General features: G+C 43.5%; 1 protein-coding gene across 2 annotated transcripts in view; it reads right to left on the bottom strand.

The window, feature by feature from the left end:
* clptm1 (CLPTM1 regulator of GABA type A receptor forward trafficking) overlaps positions 1-20,883 on the bottom strand; it is a 49,897-nt gene that overhangs the window by 22,161 nt on the left and 6,853 nt on the right. For both annotated transcript variants that reach the window (XM_078533279.1, XM_078533280.1), the window contains 6 exons: positions 16,027-16,154; positions 11,691-11,814; positions 9,593-9,751; positions 6,688-6,805; positions 5,816-5,901; positions 5,402-5,522 (listed from right to left, as the gene is read on the bottom strand). In XM_078533279.1, the coding sequence (XP_078389405.1) occupies positions 5,402-5,522; positions 5,816-5,901; positions 6,688-6,805; positions 9,593-9,751; positions 11,691-11,814; positions 16,027-16,154 (736 nt within the window). The remainder of the gene's footprint in view (positions 1-5,401; positions 5,523-5,815; positions 5,902-6,687; positions 6,806-9,592; positions 9,752-11,690; positions 11,815-16,026; positions 16,155-20,883) is intronic.

Here is a 20,883-nt window from a genome sequence, read left to right as displayed (position 1 = left end):
TCACTACTTGAAGGATTAGATGTGGCTGTGGGCTATTAGAGCTGTACTTGAATAGGTTTTTCATCTATGCCTCTTTGTCTGAATGCTGCTCTCCACCCAGAGTCCATATGACAGTTCAGTCATTCAGGGCTAATCCATGCTTCTTTAAAACACCAGTACTGTAGTTAAGATGTTACTACTGGCTATATTTAGTATAACCATGTGACAGGCCAATATCAGAAGTGGCACTGTAGCGCAAAATAGGAGTAACTAATTTTTACTTAGCATTGCCTTCAAGTGCTAGCCTTTACATGCTGTATGACCACCAATAAAAAAACCTTGGCTCTGGCTCAAATATACAGTTAACTACCCAAAACAAATAGACCACAACTCGAGCCTCTTGGATACCATTATTCAGGGTTCCTGTAACCTGATAACATTTCCTCATTCTCCTCTCCTGAAGGCATTGCCTCATCAAGTGGATGCCTTGATTGCAATTGTCAGCAGGATTTTCAACTGAGCCCATCATGGCTCAGGGTTCTTTGGCCATTTCCCCCCCGCAACCCCCCTCACCCAGGACATCAACATGTCTGATGTTGAGGTTTTTTGGTACAAAAAACGAAAGTTTGCCTAAAGGAGTTTGCTTCCCAAACGTCTCAAGTCCATATGACTCTTCTTCAGAGTCGTACGGACTCAAAACGTTAACTCTGTCTTTCCCTCCACAGATGCTGTCAGACCTGCTGAGTTTTTCCAGCATTTTTTGTTTTTGTTTCAGGTTTCCAGCATCCACAGTATTTTGGCTTTCACTTTCCACTTTGATGTTGGGTAACCTCTTTTTTGATAGAAACATAGAAAATAGGAGTAGGTCATTCAGCCCCTCGAGCCAATTCCACCATTCAGTGATATCTGAGGTCTGTTTAAAAGTCAGAAGACATATTCCAGGGCTTAGATATTAGTGGGGATGCAGGTAGGAGAGCAGTAAAGGGTGATGAAAACTCAGCAAGAGTGGGGCAATGGATGCCCTGCCAATCTTAATGGCAGGCTCATTTAAATAATTAAATAACTCACACCCAACAGGCTGAGACCTGGCTTTTGGGCGGCAGCTGAACTTTAGTGGCAGGAGGCCCCTACTGGGGCTTGTAGGAATGGTCTCCAACAGCGGAGGGAAGGAAAAGAGACGGTAAATGGGAATAAGAGAGGTGCTGGGGGGGGGTAAAAAGGGGTCCAGACCATGACTGAGAGTCTGTTGAACAGCACAAGCAAGCAAACAACTGTCTAGTGACAGCTGAACAGCATCGTGAGAGACTGTGCTTTTAAATTTTAAATTAGATGACCCAGAGTGGGCTAGCACACTCACTGTTGAAAAGTCAGGGACGCAAGTGAACAGAAATTATACCCCAAGCAGCTCTCATCCATCCCACTGCTCTGTACATTTTAACCACCATGAAATGAAGGAGCTCACAATTCAAACCAAGCTTTGTCTCATCCAGTGTTAACTCAGCCTTCTCAAAGATTGGAGCCATGCATGTAGTCAAGGCACAAAAGTGCAGTCCAGGTTATAAGGAAGTTTCGTTCTTATACTCCTGCGTCCTGCTGTCACACAAGTAGATATAGGGGAGTCAACGTCTATAAACAAGTGCCCAAGGGAGCGACCAGAGAAGCTATAGGCGATAGTTACAAGCCCGCCAGCAGGGATCAGGGGACAGCGATCTGGTTGCCTTTAACCTCTTTATCCCAGGAACACTGAGTGAATGGGATAGATGCACAAGTTTTTAAAAGTGGGGGCACAAGTTTATCAATTTAGTAAAACAGGGGATCTTAGGTTTCAAAATTAAGGGCAACAAGTATAAAAACCAAAAAGGAAATCATCACTGGACAGATCATAGACAAAATACCGCCTCCGGTTTTGGGTGCCCTAATTTTAGGAAGGGTCTCAAGGTCACGTAGGTGATACAGGAGAGACATGTTGAGATGATTTCAGAGCAGATAGGAGAGATTAAGGAAACTCTGGCACTTTTTCATCAGAGCTGAGGAGATTAGGAGGATATCCAATTGGGCATGATCAATATTATGAAGGGTTTTGATATAGAAAATAGGGAAAAATTATTTCCACTGGTCAGCAATCTTGGAGCTAGAGGGCATGAACTTAATATCAGCAAAAACAGATAAAGGAGAGATGAGGAGGATTTTTTAAAGAATAGTGCAAATCCTTGGAATGCCTAGTGTTTGGAAGCAGAATCTATAACAGTTTTGAAATAGAATCAGATAAAATATATTAAAAGTTCAAGAAGAAATGAGGTGAGAGACTAGGAAGCACCACAGCTCCTTCTAATCTATTAATGCTGAGTCTACTGCTGTTGAGCGGAGATCAACCGACTTAGGATCAAACAGACTGAAAGAAGAAACCTGCATTTATATATACACCTCACACTGCCTCAGGGTGTCCTAAAACACTTTGTAACCAATAATGTGCTTTACTGAAGTTCAGTCACTGTTGTAAAGCAGCAGCCAATTTGTACACAGCAAGATCCCACAAATAGCAACATAAGTCCAGATGATTAATTTATCTGAAACATGGGGCCTTCCTAATCTGCATGGCTCAAAGGGTGGTGCACTTTCCTGCTGAGATATTAAATCAGAACCCTACAACTAACTTTTAAAAAAATAGTCTAAAACTTAAACCAGGATATAATCTTCAAAATAATTTTGGAGGCATGGTGCATTTAAGTTTCCAGATCCATGACTTCCTGTTTGAATCTCTCCAATCAGGTTTCCGTTCCCTGTTACAACACTGAAAAAGCCCCAACTGAAGTCACACGTGACTTTCTCTGTTACAATAACCAATGTGTTATTATCCTTCCTCCTTTGCTCGGTAGCCTTTGATACGGCCAACCATACCATCTCCCTCCATGGTCCAGCTGGGTGGAACTGCCCCTCACTTGATCTGTTTCTTACCTATCCAATCGTAGCCAGAGTATTTCCACCAATGTCTTTTCTTTCCAAGCCTGCAGCATCACATTGGGCGTCCCGAGGGATCCTCTTCTTCCTCATCAACATGCTTCCCATTGGCAGACATTGCACCAGCTTCCACACATGCAAGCTGATGACACCCAGTTCTACCACTTCTCCCCTCTATTACTGCTGTGCTGCTGGACTGCTGGCCAAACATCCAGTTTTGGATAAGCATCAATTTTCTCCAGGTGAAGATTTGGAAGATTGAAGTCATTCCATCTGCCCATTTCCCCAGCAACACCCCTCACACCAGAACCCTGCAGCTTTGTTCATCATCATTCTTCAAATCTTTCCATTGAGCAGATTTCATTTCTAGTTTTGCCTACAAAGTGCATTCATTACCTTACAGCTCTCCGCATTAAATTTTCAAAATCATGAGGGGTCTGGACAAAGTAGATGGGGAGAAACTGTTCCCACTCGTGAAAGGATCAAGAACAAGGGGGCACAGATTTAAAGTAATCGGCAAAAGAAGCAAATGCGATACGAGGAAAAAACTTTTTCACACAGTCTGGAATGCACTGCCTGAGAGCGTGTTGGAGGCAGGTTCAATCGAAGTATTCAAAAGGATATTAGACCGCTGTCTGAAAAAGGAAGAATGTGCAGGGCTTCAGGGAGTAGGGCACTAAGTAAATTGCTCATTTGGAGAGCCGGTGCAGATACGATGGGCCGAATAGCCTCCTTCTGCGCTGTAACAATTCTGTGATTCTGTAATATCACCTGCCTCACTTCTACCTCATCCCATGCCTCAGTCACCTTCAGACTGACTTTCTGAAATTTACACACTGACTCCTGGTCCTCCAACGCATCAAATGTAAAACACACACCCCCTCAGGTCACTTCCTTCATTCCCATCCCAAACTCTGTTCCTGAACTTGGTCTCTCGTGCATTCCATGCCTTTCTTCCTCCTGCCACAGGCTGCTGAAGGCACAGCTGCCAAAGTCCCAGTGCTCTGAACTTCCCCCTCTAAGCTGCTTCATCGCTATGCCTTCGACATTAAAACCCACCTTGAAACCCAATCTTTCACACACCAGCCTTAACGTCCGCTTCTTTGGCTCAGCACCCATTTTTTTCCACTCATGGCTCCAAGCAGCATGGTGGGACTCTTTCCTATATTAGAAAGGTGCTATTTAAATGTTCCGAAGAGTCATATTGCACTCGAAACGTTAACTCGGTTTCTCTCTCCACAGATGCCTTTAGACCTGCTGAGCTTTTCCAGCATTTTCTGCTTTTATTTCAGATTTCCAGCGTCCGCAGCATTTTGCTTTTATGCTACTTAACCGCAAGTTGCTTCTTTTTTGTTCTTTATTCTTTCATGGGATGTGGGTGCCGCTGGCAAGGCCAGCATTTGTTGCCCATCCCTAGTTGCCCTTGAAACATGTGGCTTGCTCGGCCATTTCAGAGGGCAGTTAAGAGTCAGTCACATTGCTGTGGGTCTGCAGTCACATGAAGGCCAGACTGGGTAAGGGTGGCAGATTCCCTTCCCTAAAGGGGCATTAGTGAACCAGATGGGCCTTTACAAATATCGATGATAGTTTCATAGTCATCATTATTGAGAGCAGTTTTCAATTCCAGATTTACTAATTAATTGAATTTAAATTCCACCAGCTGCTATGTGGTGGGATTTGAACCCGGTGTCCCCAGAGCATTAGCCTGGGCCTCTGTATTCCTAGTCCAGTGACATTACCACTCTGCCACCACCTCCCCATGATCTGTTTTTTTTTTATTTGTTCATGGGACGCGGGCGTCGCTGGCTGCGCCAGCATTTATTGCCCGTCCCTAATTGCCCTTGTTCAGAGGACATTTAAGAGTCAACCACGTTGCTGTGGGTCTGGAGTCACATGTAGGCCAGGCCGGGTAAGGACGGCAGATTTCCTTCCCTAAAGGGGCATCAGTGAACCAGATGGATTTTTTACAAAAAAAAAAATCGGCAATGGTTTCACGGTCACCATTTTAACCAGACTGTTTTTGCTGAATGTGCTGACACCGGTGAAAAAATATAATTTAGCCAAGTAGCAGTGAAGTATTTCATTCCAGACTGGTTACACATTCGGTACCAGGGCTTGCAGCTTCTCAACGAGAAGTCAAAGCTCAGCTTTCTGTACCCTGAGCTCAAGCTGCTAGGTGGGAAATCATCATCAAAAAGCAGACACAGAAATTGTTCCACTAAAGGAATGTTCTGTCTTCATATTACTATTCAAACCCTGGTTCATTTCACGAGGCGAGTCACTGGAAACATATATCGAGGGTGGTGCAGAAACACAGCATTCCTGAGCTCCAGGCTACATTGGCAAAGCTAGCTTTACGCCACCACAGGGCTGAGAACTACTGTAACAATTTGATTAGGAGGAAAATTGAGAAGGGCATAGAAAAGGCCATGAGAAAGTCAAGGGGCAATGGTTATTCACTTACACTGGTCTAGAGGAGGTGGCACCGCTCCCATTGCCCAGGCTGTGTGATCGTCTACTATGTGGACTGTGAGGTTTGGATGCCAGTGGGAAATGATCTCAACTGGGCCAAAGTCTTCAGCTCGCTGCAGAAAAGATGGACATATGCAGATATCATTAGACAGCTCTGAATATTTGAAATAAAAACAGAGAGCGCTTGAAAAACACAGCAGGTCTGACAGCGTCTACGGGGAGAGAAACAAGAGTCAACGTTTCGAGTCCAACATGACGCTTCTTTGGAACTTGCTGAGTTTCTCCAGCACTTTTGTTTTTATTTCAGATCTCCAGCATCTGCAGTATTTTGCTTTGACATTAGCTTTGAACATTTGTTGTGTTCAAGAAAGAGCATTAAACATAGATAAAACCTTACAAAAAATACCTTAATTATTTCAGGGTCAGCCTCCGTCTGCCCAGTCAGAAGGTTTTTTGTCTTTTGAAACTTCCGTCTCTTGTATTTGTTCAACACTATTGCAAAACATACAGACAGTTAACTAAGGAATAATTGTTACTAGTGCAAGGCACAGCACCATTTTGAGAACGGTAGCGTTTTGCAGACTTTCCTGGGTCTCCCATTCCTGTAACAATGTCAAACCCAGTGAAATCTGGGATCAATCTACATTCATCAATCTCAGGAACGCGCAGGACTAACCATAAGTCAGTAACGTCAAGTCAACAGCAAAATAATGGAAAGTTACGGCACAGGAGGCGGCCATTTGGCCCATCACCTCCGAGCTGGCCGCAAAAGTGTAATCTAGCTTAATCCCACTTTCTAGCTCATGATCTGTAGCCCTGTCAGTTGCAGCACTTTTACTTCCTATCCAGGTGTATTTTTTAATCATATGGCTTTACCATCCTTTCAGGCAGTGAGTTTCCCAGCTCCTCGCTAGTGCTTCTGCCAATTGTTTTCAATCTATGCCTCCTGGGTCACTGACTTCTCTGCTAAGGGAAACAGGCCTTCCTAGCCACTCTATTTCAGCCCCTCATAATTTTACATATCTCAATTAAATCTCCCCTCAGCACCTTTTGCTCCTGAGAAAAACAATCCCAGCCTATCCAACCTTTCCTCATCGCTAAAATTCTCCGGTCCCGATGATATCTTCTGTAAATCTCCTCGAGTGCGATCCTGTGATGCGGTGACCAGACCGACCTGCAGCACTCTAGCTGTGGCTTAACTAGTGTTTCATACACAGTTCTAGCTTAATCTTCCCAGCACAAGAAAAAAAGAGTTATTGAAGCTATACTTGAGCTTACTTCTTGTTGTCGACACAGTGGCCAGGCGCCTGTACTGGGCTTTCCTCATTGGATCTGGATGAAACCCACTCTTGGTGAAAAATATGTGAATGTACATGGAACCATTGGATTTTATATTCTGTAATAAAAAGAGCAAATGTTACTCGCACGTACCAGCTCTAAATATATCGGAGAATAGATAAATCCTGTCAGTCAGTCAGTTGGCTAACACTGATGCCTAATTAGCAGCAGCCACGGAGTGCAAATAGTATCACAACACACTGGTAATTTGTTTATTTTTACAAACAAGGATAAAAATGGGATGGGTTTAATGATACACTACATTCCCTCTCATTTGAAATTTTATCTGGAGATTATATTAAATGTATAAACCCATCTTAACTATAGCAATCAACCTTCAAACTGCAAGCTCAGAATGTAAAGGGTGGCTGCATCCTGAGAATGCTTTTAACCAGGATTCACAATATCCTGCGTTAAGATAATACGATGGGGAATTAGTTTCTTTTTTATTCATCCACGGGATGTGGGCGTCACTGGCTGGGCCAGCATTTATTGCCCATCCCTATTGCCTTTGAGAAGGTGATGGTGGGCTACCTTCTTGAACTGCTGCAGTCCCTGTGGTGTAGGTACACCCACAGTGCTGTCAAGGAGGGAGTTCCAGGATTCTGACCCAGTGACAGTAAAGGAACAGTGATATATGTCCAAGTCAGGATGGTGAGTGACTTGGAGGGGGACATCCAGGTGGTGGTGTTCCCATCTATCTGCTGTCCTTGTCCTTCTAGATGGTAGTGGTCGTGGGTTTGGAAGGTGCTGTCCACATCTTCAAAGCCCTTGGATGGTTAATTTGTGAGAACAGATGTGACTTGTATTCCTTTGGGTAGAGGAGATGAAGGGGTGACCCAACTGAGGAGTGTAAAAGGTCAAAAGCAATAGATAATGTCGGCACAGAGAAGCCGTTTTCTCTGATGGGGGGAAAAAAAAATCAAGAACAACGGGGACATAATGTTAAAATTAGACACCAGCCATTCAGGAGTGAGGTCAAGAAGTTTTTTTGCAAATACAAAGGACAATAGAAATTTGCAACTCTCTCCCCTAAACAGCTGAGAATGTCAGGTCATTTTTGAATTTAAGACTGAGATTACTAGATTTTTGTTGGTTAAGATTAACAAGGGATATGGGAGATGGTTGAGTAGTAGTAATGTTACTGGACTAGTAATCCAGAGGTTCAGGCTAATGCCCCAGGGACAGGGGTTCCAATCCCACCACAGCAGCTGGAGGAGTTTAAAAGAATGCAATTAATAAAATCTGGAATTGAAAGCTCATCTCAGTGATGGTGACCATGAAACTATCCTCGATTGTTGTAAAAACCCACCTGGTTCACTAATGCCTCTTTAGGGAAGGAAATCTGCCATCCTTATCTAGTCTGGCCTACACGTGACTCCAAACCCACAGCAATGTGGTTGACTCTTAACTGCCCCTCTGAAATGGCCGAGCAAGCCACTCAATTCAAGGGGCAATTAGGGATGGACAACAAATACTGGCCTGGCCAGTGACACCCACATTCCATGAAAGAATAAATTTTTAAAATAGTGGAAGAGATAAGATGCAGATCAGCCATGATCTAAATTGAACAGTGGAGCAGGGTCAAGGGGGCTGAATGGCCTATTCCTTTTCCTAAGATACAGTGTGCCAGATTCAAGCTTGTATCTCTCATCTTACCTCCTGCAACTCGGTTCAACCTCAATCTGGGAAATCGTAAATAAGGCAGACTAGAAGGAAGAAACTGGTGCACCTACTTGGCCACAGAAAGCAAGAGAAAGTAAACACAGATAAGCGACAAAACTTAACATAGAGACACAAGGTTAAGTAAAAAAACAGAGGTAGGGAGGAAAGACTCTTTCCAATATTTTAGCTCAGTTAAAATCTTGTTTTAAGGCCAGACATAAGAATGTCACGTGAACGCATTAAATGTTCAACAGATGCAGCCATTATTAATTTTTGTGCCTCAATTCAATTAATTTCCATGATTAAATTTTATTACAAGCAATTCTGTCTGTATTTCACTTTGGAACAGGTCTGGCTAACAAAGAGGAACAAAAATGGCATGTCTATAGCTTGCTGCAAATAAAAATGAGACCTTGAGTAGGTTAATGCCCGATAAGCATAAAACCTTTTGCATTGGTCTGTCTGAAAGCATCCTTAATTGTAAAAGCGTAAATTCCATGCAGGCATATTTATGCTCTGTACATTACAGTAAACCTATGGAATTTGTCTTTGAAAAAGCATGTGCAACAACAGCTTAGATTTATATAGCACCTTATTTAATTAGGGTTGGCTTGTTGATAAGTCAGTTTGGTGGTTTGTAGACTAATAGAACACTGCTTTCCATTGTTAACCACATTGCTGAGGGCCTGGAGTCACGTGTAGGCCCGATCAGGGAAGGGTCCCAGATTTCCTTCCCTAAAGGATGTTAGTGAGCCAGATGGTGGACTAATTTTATGCTTTTATGATAATCTGATAGCTACATGGTCACCATTATTAATTACCAGCTTTTTATTCCAAATTTATTTAATCAATTTAACTTTCTCGCCGCTCTGGTGTTATTTGAACTTGTGCACCTGGACCTTTAGCCCAGGGCCTCTGGATTACTAGCCCACTAACATGACTACCAGGGAGTGAGAGCTTGCATGTTGGGAGTAAGCTTTGGTGCTGTGCATGAGGAAACCCTCTTAGCTAAAAGTCCAATAAAACACAAGGCATTCATTCACAAATATCACTGACAGTAATTTCTGGGCTGAAGAGTCATTAGCCCAAGGGCAGAAGCAATTCAGTAACTCCCAGGGCTTTCAATTTTTACCACAAACCAGATTGATGCAAAAATATTCAAATAGCAGAGCTGTTGTACCTCCGTTGTTTCTATTTCTCCAGAGTGCTCATAACATCCAGTCCCGGACTCTCCACTTGTCCAGTCTCCGTACACCAGATCAAGGTGCTCCCAGAAAAGTGGAACAGTGTCATTAAATTCTGTGAAGTGCTCATTCTCCGAGATATAAACACGTAGGTCCTGTCAAGATCGTAAAGGAGATATTTTGGGATAATGTAAAAACAAGGAATGAAAAATCAATTTGAATAATTTTGGTGACAGTGCACAGCCTAGATAAGCATGGCATGGTAAATCGGATTTAACATGCAAGAAAAAGTAACAGGATTGTTGTTATGTTTGTTTCTACTGTCTGGGCCATTTATCACAGTGTTACAAATTTGCGGTTGATAAGATTGCTGTTTTGGGACTGTGTTTAAGGTAAAATTAAGGGGGCCATGACCTGTTCTGAAGTCTGCCTGGCAACAGGCTCAGGTGGTTTGATTGTTAGAGATTAAAAGGGGGCCAGATTGTTTTACTGGGAAGAAGGTACAAGCTATTTATTTACACTTGGAAACAATGGCAGCAGCCTGTGTGCTAACAGTGGTTAGACTGAGAGTCTCCAAAGTCCTAGAAAAGTGTCAAGGATGTCGGGTTACAAACTGTTATGCTTTAAACTGTCCATTTACTTCCAAGATAAAAAACAGTTGGGGGTCCCAAGGATAGCTAATTAGCACCTGTACCTGGATACAAGGCCCATGTGATTCACACTGCCATGGTGATGTGCTTCAAGAGGGGACGGTTACAGAGGAAGCCATATTCTTAGAATGTCTCAGATGGGTTATTCTGCCAGTGTCCCGGAGGGAGGGGAGGTGTGTGTGTGTGCGCTGCGAGAGTGAGAAAAGAGTGAGCGAGAGCAAGAGAAAGAGGAGCTAGAGACCAAAAGTCTCTATGCTTCACTGCACCAGGATGCAGGTGGAAGCTTGCGCTTGACCAAATTCATAAGGAGTTAAAAAGAGGTTGGATGATTCACCTCATTCAGAAGAATACTTCTAGGGTTAGAAGTTACCAGGCTGAGAAACGAAAGCAACAGAAATAAACCCTCAGGAGCCAAGAATCATTTTTGGTCAGATTGAGGGAGAATTGAATGTCTACTTAAAAGGACACTGTAACTTATACCTGTGAAGTGTGCTTTTTCAGTTGTGCTAAAAATAAGGGAGGTATTCTGTTCTGTGGTTTAAAGTATAAGTTGCCTACAAAGATGGTGTTTGGTCAGTAGTGCTTTTAGTCTTTTGTTACTGTAAATGTCTTAAGACATGAAATCCTGTTGTCATACATTCAGGCATTAACTGGAAGTTCGAATTTCTTTTTAAAAGAAATTGGTCTCTATGGGGATCATAACAACATGTCGATTAGAGTCAACAGAGTCTAAGCACTGTCCCCTGCAGGACCCACACATCAATATGTGACCGGCAAAATGGCAGAAAGCAAGGCACAGTGTCAGCCATGGCTCAGTAGTACTCTCACCCGAGTCAAAAGGTTGGAGGTTCAGGAACAAATCTAAAGACTTGAACACAAAAACGTAGGCTGACACTCCAGTGTAGCACCGAGGAAGCCCAGCACTTCGGAGGTGGTGTCTTTTGGATGAGATATTAAGCTAAGATCCCGTCTCCTCTCTCGGGTGGACGTAAAAATTCCCACAAAGAAAAGCAGGGGAGCTCTCCCCATTCTTCTGGCTGATATTTATCCCTCAACCAACATCGCTAAAAACAAAATTACTGGGTCGTTATCATAATACAGCTTGCAGGAGGTAGCAATGCGCAAATTGGTCGCCATGCTTCCCACATCGAAACAGTGACCACACTTCAAAAGTAAGTCATTGGGTGTAAAGCACTTTGGTGTGTCCTGAGATCGTCAAATGGTGCTATACAAGTAAGACTTCAGAACTAAAAGCAGAAAATGGTGTAAATGCACACCAAGTGTGTCAGAAGATGGGTTCAAGATTTCAAGTAGATTGCTTCAGTAGAAGCAATTTGCCTCTCTTTCAGGTGCGGGCACTCGTATTTTCTATGTAAGGCTATTTATTTTTTTGAGGTGGTGGGGGGCGTGGGGGGGGAAGGGTTCAGAAAGCAGTTTAGTTTACCATAAGTGTGTCTTTAGGGAAAAGATTGCGGCTGGGATGTCGCACCGTTCCGGTTGGATCACTCTGCTCTGGAGGTGTACTTCCACGACGGAACCAACTGCTGATCAGCCAGATGATAAAAATTCTGAAATACAATTTAAAAAAATAAAATTACTGCTCAGAAGAATAAGAGATCAAAAACAGAATTCTAACACAACACACCTGCAAAGGCTTGCATTTCATAAGACCATAAGACATAGGAGCAGAAATTAGGCCATTCGGCCCATCGAGTCTGCTCCGCCATTCAATCATGGCTGATAAGTTTCTCAACCCCATTCTCCCACCTTCTCCCCGTAACCTTTAATCCCCTTACCAATCAAGAACCTATCTATCTTGGTCTTAAATACACTCAATGACCTGGCCTCCACAGCCCTCTGTAGCAATGAATTCCATAGATTCACCACTCTCTGGCTAAAGAAGTTTCTCCTCTTCCCTGTTCTAAAAGGTCTTCCCTTTATTCTGAGGCTGTGCCCTCGGGTCCTAGTCTCTCCTACTAATGGAAACATCTTCCCCATGTCCACTCTATCCAGGCCTTTCAGTATTCTGTAAGTTTCAATCAGATCTCCCCTCATTCTTCTAAACTCCATCGAGTATAGACCCAGAGTCCTCAAACGTTCCTCATATGTTAAGCCTTTCATTCCTGGGATCTTTCTCGTGAACCTCCTCTGGATCCTCTCCAGGGCCAGAACATCCTTCCTGAGATATGGGGCCCAAAATTGCTCACAATATTCTAAATGCGGTCTGACCAGAGCCTTATAAAGCCTCAGCAGCACATCCCTGCTTTTATATTCTAGTCCTCTCGAAATAAATGCCAACATTGCATTTGCCTTCCCAACTACCGACTCAACCTACAAGTTAACCTTAAGAGAATCCTGGTCTAGGACTCCCAAGTCCCTTTGCACTCCAGATTTCTGAATTCTCTCCCCATTTAGAAAATAGTCTATGCCTCTATTCTTCCTACCAAAGTACATGACCTCACACTTCTCCACATTGTATTCCATCCGCCACTTCTTTGCCCATTCTCCTAACCTGTCTAAATCTTTCTGCAGCATCCCCGCCTCCTCAATACTACCTGTCCCTCCACCTATCTTTGTATCATCTGCAAACTTAGCCAGGATGCCCTCAGTTCTTTCATCTAGATCATTAATGTATAAAGTGAAAAGTTGTGGCCCCAACACTGACTCCTGCGGAACTCCACTAGTCACTGGCTGCCATCCTGAGAAGGACCCCCTTATCCCCACTCTCTGCCTCCTGTCAGATAGCCAATCTTCTATCCATGCTAGTACCTTGCCTCTAACGCCATAGGCTATTATCTTACTGAGCAGCCTCCTGTGCGGCACCTTGTCAAAGGCCTTCTGGAAGTCCAAGTAGGTAACATCCATTGGCTCTCCTTTGTCTAACCTACTCGTTACCTCCTCAAAGAATTCTAACAGATTTGTCAGGCATGACCTCTCCTTGATGAAACCATGCTGACTTTGCCCTATTTTACCATGCACTTCCAAGTATTCTGAAATCTCATCCTTAATAATGGACTCTAAAATCTTACCAACGACCGAGGTCAGGCTAATCGGCCTGTAATTTCCTGTCTTTTACCTCACTCCCTTCTTAAACAGGGGGGTTACATTAGCGATTTTCCAGTCCTCTGGGACCCTCCCTGACTCCAGTGATTCTTGAAAGATCACCACTAACACCTCCACTATCTCTTCAGCTATCTCCTTCAGAACTCTGGGGTGTAATCCATCTGGTCCAGGTGATTTATCCACCTTCAGACCTTTCAGTTTTCCTAGCACCTTCTCCTTGGTAATGGCCACCATACTCACCTCTGCCTCCCCGACTCTCTTGAACTTTGGGAATGTTACTTGTGTCTTCCACCGTGAAGACTGACGCAAAGTACCTATTCAGTTCCTCCGCCATTTCTTTGTTCCCCACTACTAGTTCTCCAGCGTCATTTTCCAGCGGCCCAATGTCCACTTTTGTCCCTTTCTTACCATTTATATATCTAAAAAAACTCTTGCAATCTTCTTTTATATTACTGGCTAGTTTACCCTCATATTTAATCTTCTCCCTCCTTATTTCTTTCTTAGTTGTCCTCTGTTGGTCTTTGTAGGCTTCCCAATCCCCTGGTTTCCTACTGCTCTTCGCCGCATTGTATGCTTTCTCTTTAGCTTTTATGCTGTCCCTGACTTCCCTTATCAGCCACGGTTGCCTCGTCCTCCCTTTAGTATGCTTCTTCTTCCTAGGGATGAATTTTTGCTGTGTCTCCCAAATTACTCCCAGAAACTCCTGCCATTGCTGTTCCACTGTCTTTCCTGCTAGGCTCATCTCCCAGTCAATTCTGGCCAGCTCCTCCCTCATGCCTCTGTAGTTGCCTTTATTCAACTGTAATACCGTTACATCTGATTCCAGCTTTTTCCTCTCATATTGCAGGGTAAATTCTATCATATTATGGTCACTTCCTCCTAAGGATTCCTTCACCTTAAGCTCCCTTATCAAATCTGCCTCATTACACATCACTAAATCTAGAATTGCCTGTTCCCTAGTGGGCTCCACCACAAGCTGCTCCAAAAAGCCATCTCGTAGACATTCCACAAATTCCTTTTCTTGGGATCCACTACTAACCTGATTTTCCCAGTTTACCTGCATATTGAAATCCCCCATGGTCACTGTAACCTTGCCTTTCTTACACGCCTTTTCTATCTCCTGGTGTATCTTGTGCCCCACATCCTGACTACTGTTCGGAGGCCTGTACATAACTCCCATTATGGTTTTTTTACCTTTGCGGTTCCTCAACTCTAACCACACAGATTCTACATCATCTGACCCTACATCATTTCTTGCTATCGATTTAATTTCATTTCTTACTAACAGAGCAACCCCACCCCCTCTGCCAACCTGCCTATCTTTTCGATAGGATGTATATCCTTGGATATTTAGCTCCCAGTCCTGATCCCCTTGCAGCCATGTCTCCGTGATGCCCACCACATCATACCTGCCAATTTCAATCTGTGCCACAAGCTCATTTACCTTATTTCGTATACTGCGTGCATTCAGATACAACACCTTAAGTCCTGTATTTCCCGTCCCCTTTCTCATTGTCGTCCCTTTATCTGATGTGCTTGAAGTTAGATTCCTAGCCCTTTCCAAACACTCTGTCCTATTTTGTGTTCTGGGGACTTTAATAGCCTCTCCTGGGCTCTCCTTTCTTTTCAGTTTTTTCATAATTTTCCATGAAGTTGAATCCACCCCCCCCCGACACGCTAACCTGCTGCTTTGTTTCCCATTAGTCATACAACTACAGCAAAATCCCTTCAGAGTGAGGCCAGGGATATCGAGGGATCAGGCACATTAGTGAAGAGTATATTACAGACCGCTAAACACTGGAAAGGAAATCGGGAATTCAATTTGTGGAGAACGGTATATTAAAAAATGATAGCCGAAGGGAATTTTAATTATCCAAAAACAGGCAGGGTCAGGGAGAAAGTCTTAGAATTGTAGAAATTTACAGCACAATCTTGCCAGAACTAACTCTTAAAGGCAGCTATCCACTCGGGCCCATTGTCCTGCCCTTTCCTGGTAGTCTGTTCAATACTTGAAGAAAAGAAAATATTTACTTCCCTTTTCAAAGCTATTAGGGATTCTGCTCCCATCGCTGTTTTAGGTACGGATTCATAATCTTTTCATGTACTCTTCTGTTCATCTTTTTCAAATGCTATCCTATTCCTTTTCAAATTACATAGCCACTAGCAGTAAGACATCCCATGTCGCAATGACCTCTGTGGAAGATTTCTGCTTCCTGCTTCAACCTTCTACTCGAGTCTGTGCTCCCTTACCACTAATTGGCCAGACAGTAGAAATCTGATCTCTCTACTCAGCCTCGCAAAAATATTTCATAACATAGGAACAGAAATAGGCCATTCAGCCCCTCAAGCCTGTTCTGCCATTCAATTAGATTGAGACTGAGCTGCATTTGAACTCCGTCTCCCTGCGTTGGTTCCATGACCCTTAATGCCCATACCCAAACAAAAGCCCTAACAATCTCAGTTTCAAACTGTTCAGTTGGCCTCCAACAGCTTTTTGGAGGAAGAGAGGTCCTAATTCCTATTAGTGTGTGTGTGTGAAGAAGTGCTTCCTGAAATCATCCCTGAAAAACTTAGCTTTAATTTCAAGATTATGCCCTTTAGTTGTGGGCTCTCCCACCAAGGGAAATGGTTTCTACCCATCAACTTTCCGTTTTACAAGTCCATCTTCATAACTATAACTCCCTCGGCCCTGCTAGTTCTACTGATGTAGCCCTCACCTGAATAAAACACCTTTTATCACTTGCCAAGCATTGGGGGGTTGCTGCTGCTGCTGTGGTGGTTGTGTATCGACCCCATTACCTTCCAATACTTGGACCTGCCCATCAGCAACCACCTCACTGCTGACCTGCAGAACGCAAACACAAACAGGTTATAGGATTGGGCTTCAACCCAAAAAGGAAAGATGGACAGAAATAACGGAGCAAAAGTGGAAACAGTTCACATAAACAGTGTCACATTTTCAGATAAAGTCACGTTTTCGGCTGTGGCTCAGCTGCTACTTGCGCAAGTCGGAAAATTGCGGGTTCAAGTCACACTCCGGAGACTTGAGCACAAAACCTAGGCTCATAGTCCAGCGGGCGGGAGCTCTACCCCGCTGGAAAGGTTAAACCGAGGCCCCGACTACCCCCTCGGACAGGTGTAAAAGACGAGCAGGGGGGTCCTCCCTGAAGACCTGGCCAGCTCTTATCCTTCAACCAACACTGAGAACAGATATTTAACTCATCTGCTTCACTGCTGTTTGCGGGAGCTGCCCCATTTCCTAAATAACAGGTAAATAAAATACTTCAAATGTAAAAGGCTTTGGGGACCTCCTGAAGTTGTGAAAATTCCTATATAAATACAACACTTTTTTTTTGCAAAAAAGTCATTTCTTTTCATTTATTTACTGGCTGCTTTATCAACAAGTACATTCTCAGAACAGCCTTAAAATTCAACTGCAGCAATGTCATAATTAGCCAAATGCATTTGTAAATAAAATTCATTTTTACACAAACATTGAAATTAAAAGGATTGAGCAGCATGAAAAGTTAATAAAAATGAAAATTCACGCTAGTGACATCACCTGCTGTTTATAATATGCGACAAACATGATTAAATTTAGAAATGTCAAAATTTATACTCCACCATGGGAGTCATAGACTCAGAGCAATACATCACAGGAGGCGGCCATTCGGCCCATTGTGCTGATACCAGTTCTTTGAAGGAGCTAACCAATTAGTCCCATTCCCCTGCCCTTTCCAACACAGCCCTGAAACCTTTACCTCCAAGTGTTTATTCAATTCCATTTTCAAAGTTATTATTGAATCTGTTTCCACTAACCTTTCAGGCAGTGCATTCCAGGTCATAACATTGTGTAAAAATGTCTCTTTTGCCAATTACTTTAAATCTGTGTCCTCCTGGTTACCGACCCTCCTGCCAGTGGCAACAGTTTCTCCTTATTTACTGTATCAAGACCCTTCAGTGACTACCTCTAATAAATATTTTAACAATCTATGCTCCAAGGAGAACAACCCTAACTACATTAGTCTCTCCATGTAACTGAAATCCCATAGGTGGGTACCATTCCAGTAAAGCACTTTCAATAGCGTTTTGTTAGCACAGAACTTGAGTATTGCTGAAAGAGGCATGCTATCAAAGCTTTTAGTCTTGCACTCATCAGGGCAGCTATGCAAGATATATCGACAGTAAAGGGAACAACAATTTATACTGCATGAGAAGAGAGTGATTGGTTGGCAAGTAGACTGATTGGTAGAAGTATTGCCATGGTAGAGGCATTGCCATGGAAAATGCAGAGGACATTTAACTGCCAAGCTTTTGTTTCAAATTCAACGAGGCATGTCAACTCTGATTGGTCAAGCCAGGGGAATGGCGGACGCCCAAGCTTTTGTTTAGTTGGAAAAGGTGTAATGCATGGACATGCTCCTTCTGTTGCATTCTCCTCATTGGCCTCTACCAATTAGAGTCCATTTGGCAACCAATCAGCACTCTCTTCTCATGCAGTATAAACTGTTGTTTCCTTTACTGCTGGTTTATCTTGTGTAGCTGTCCTGATGAGCGCAAGATGAAAAGTTCAATAGCATGCCTCTTTTTTCAGCAATACTAAAGCACTTTCTCACTCTCTCCAAGATCTTGGCATCCTTCTTAAAGTGCGGTGCCCAAAATTGAACACAATATTCTAGTGGGGTCAAACCAGTGATTTTTTAAAGAATAAGCATAGTTCTCTTGCTCTTACACTCTATGCATCTGTGTATAAAGCTTCTGCCACATCATTTCATTGGTCTTTACAAATTAACAGCACAGGGCACTGGCCAGGATATGCCACAATACCAACCAGCAGGAAATAAAGACCAAAAGAGGAATTAAAACCATTGGCAGAAGCTCTCTGTACATCTTCAAATAAAATCAAACAGAACTGAGTGATTATACCCATCAGGGAAGATTGAACCAACTGGGACTGAGAGATGACTTAACAGAGGCCGCTAAGATTATGGGAGGGTTTGATAGAGCAGACCATAGAGATGATGTTTCCCCTTGCAGGCAAGACCAGAATAAGGGTCATGAATGATAGCTATTAACACATCCAACAGTGAATTCAGGAGAAACTTCTTTACCCAAAGAGTGGTTAGAATGTGGAACTGGTGACCACAAGGGGTTGATGAGGCAAATAGCATTGTTGCATTAAAGGGGAAGCTTGGTCAGCATGGGAGAGAAAGGAACAGGATGCACTGGCAGAGTGGGAGGATACTCGTATGAAACCAACATCAGCATGAATGTATTACGAAAATGACCAGTTTCTGTCTGAATATTTGTAAAATCAGTTACACCGGGTGGTAATTTTTCCTATCTTAACCCAAGAAAAGTCAGGGATGTGGAAAGGTTTTTCCAGCCCCTTGCTCCATTTCATGAGCCCTCCCGCCGTCACATCTAGATGTGTTCTGCTTAGCTTCTTTGCAATAATCAGCTTTGGAAAACACAACTTCCTCAATCAGAATAATTCCACAAGATAAGATGACGTATACAACACGCTTGCAGGGCACAAGTCTGCATCACCTCATTCAGAATAACCCTGTCAGCCATCAAAGGAAACCACCTTCTGGGTCTAGCTCGAGTTACATTACATGCAGATTTCTCCCAGCAGAGAAAGTTTCTCCATATCTGTCCCCATCAAATCTTTTTTAACACTAAATGCAGTGATCAGATCGCTATTATAAGTCAGAATACAAGTTACATCCGTCTGTGTCCTCATACTTCAACACTCCAAACTCCAGTATGGTTCTGGTGAAATGACATGTGACTAATTTATAAATTGAAGGCATCAACATGAGATTTCAGAATCCTGCTGGGTGGATTTTTAAATAAATCAGTGCAAATTCCTGCAATTGTGGCAGTGGTCTCAAGTCACATGGTATGTTAAAAAAAAGTCAACCGCTAAAGTTATATTTTATGAATAGAAAATAGAAAGGGGGGAGACTGAGGGTTGACCTGATAGAGGTCTTCAAGGTTACAAAAGGATTTGATCGGGTCGATGTAGAAAAGATGTTCCCACTTGCAGGAGGCGCCAAAACTAAGGGGACATAAATCTTCGATAGCCACTAATAAATCCCATAGGGAATTCAGGAGAAACCTCTTTATCCAGAGAGTGGTGAGAGTGTGGGACGCGTCGTCACAGAAAGTGGTTCAGGCGAGCCGTATGGGTGCATTTAAGGGGAAGTTGGATGAGCACATTATGGGGAACAGAATAGCAGCTTAACTTATAGGGCTAGATGAAGGGTGGGGAGGTTTGTGTGGCATTGACCAGTTGGGCAGAATAGCCTCTTCCTGTGCTGTAAATTCTATGTCATTTGCTGTAACACTCAGAATAACACCGATTTTTGGATTCCTCATCCCATCTGGTGCTGACGCCCTCATTCATGCTTTTGTCACCTTTACACTCGATATGCTAATGGGCTCCCGGCCAGCCTCCCATCTTCCTTCCTCCGTTAAGTCAAGCACATCCAAAGCTTTGTTGCCCATTCCCTAACTTGCACCCAAGTCCCATTCACCCAGCAGCCCTGTGCTTGTTTTTTGTTTAATTCATTCACGGGACGTGGGCTTCGCTGGCTGGGCCAGCATTTATTGCCCATCCCTAACTGCCCTTGAGAAGGTGGTGGTGAGCTGCCTTCTTGAGCCGCTGCAGTCCCTGTGATGTAGGTACACCCACAGTGCTGTTAGGGAGGGAGCTCCAGGATTTTGATCCACACAGGCTCCTGGTCCATCAACAGCTCAGTATTAAAATTCCCGCCCTGGTGTAAGTGGCCTTCCCCTTCCCTATTTCTGTCATCTCTACCAGCCCTACACCCCTCCAAGGACTCTGCATTCCTCCAGACCGGCCTCTTGTACGTCCCCCGCTTCCACCACCCCTGCCACTACTGGCTGTCCAGGTCCCAAGCTCTGGAATTCCTTCCCCAAATCTCTCTGCCCTCTCGCTCTCCGCCTTTAAGGCACTCCTCAAAACATAGCTCTTTTTGACCAGTTTTAACCCGCCTGTCCTAGTGTCCTCCTCACATCTCAATGTCAGGTGAGAGCAGAAAGTAAAGCAGTTGAAGAGAAACAGGAAAGATAGACCAAAGACACAACTTGAGAAATAAGTCTTTCAGAAGGGAGGGTGAGTGATAGAAAAAGTATTATATCTAGAAGAAATATCCCCAAAGCAACACTGTTCTGAGATAAAGCCTACTAGAGGACTAGACGCAAACCAGGGTCATAAAAATATGCATTTATATAGCACCTTTCACAGCCTCAGGATATCTCAAATCTCTTTAGAGTCAATGAAGCACTTTTAAAATGTAGTCACAGTTGTAATGTAGGAAAGTGTGGCTCATGACTCAGGTTAAGAAGAGGGTTGATTTAAATGTCACAGCTCCAGATTAGTTGAGTTCAGTAAATGAGGAAAATGAGGAGCGAGTTCAAGAAATCAATCATCGGGGTGGTGAAAGCATGGACAATGCTTCTAGAAGGGCAGAGGCAGGGGTGGAGGTGCAGAACACTGTCCAGATGGAAGGCAGCCATCTTGGCAACAAATGTAAAATGGGGGA

Source organism: Cetorhinus maximus, chromosome 32 (assembly GCF_964194155.1).
Source record: "Cetorhinus maximus chromosome 32, sCetMax3.hap1.1, whole genome shotgun sequence".
In the NCBI taxonomy this organism is placed as follows: Eukaryota; Metazoa; Chordata; class Chondrichthyes; order Lamniformes; family Cetorhinidae; genus Cetorhinus; species Cetorhinus maximus.
The sequence above is the reverse complement of the archived record's forward strand: the minus strand, read 5'-3'. Positions and strand labels throughout refer to the sequence as shown.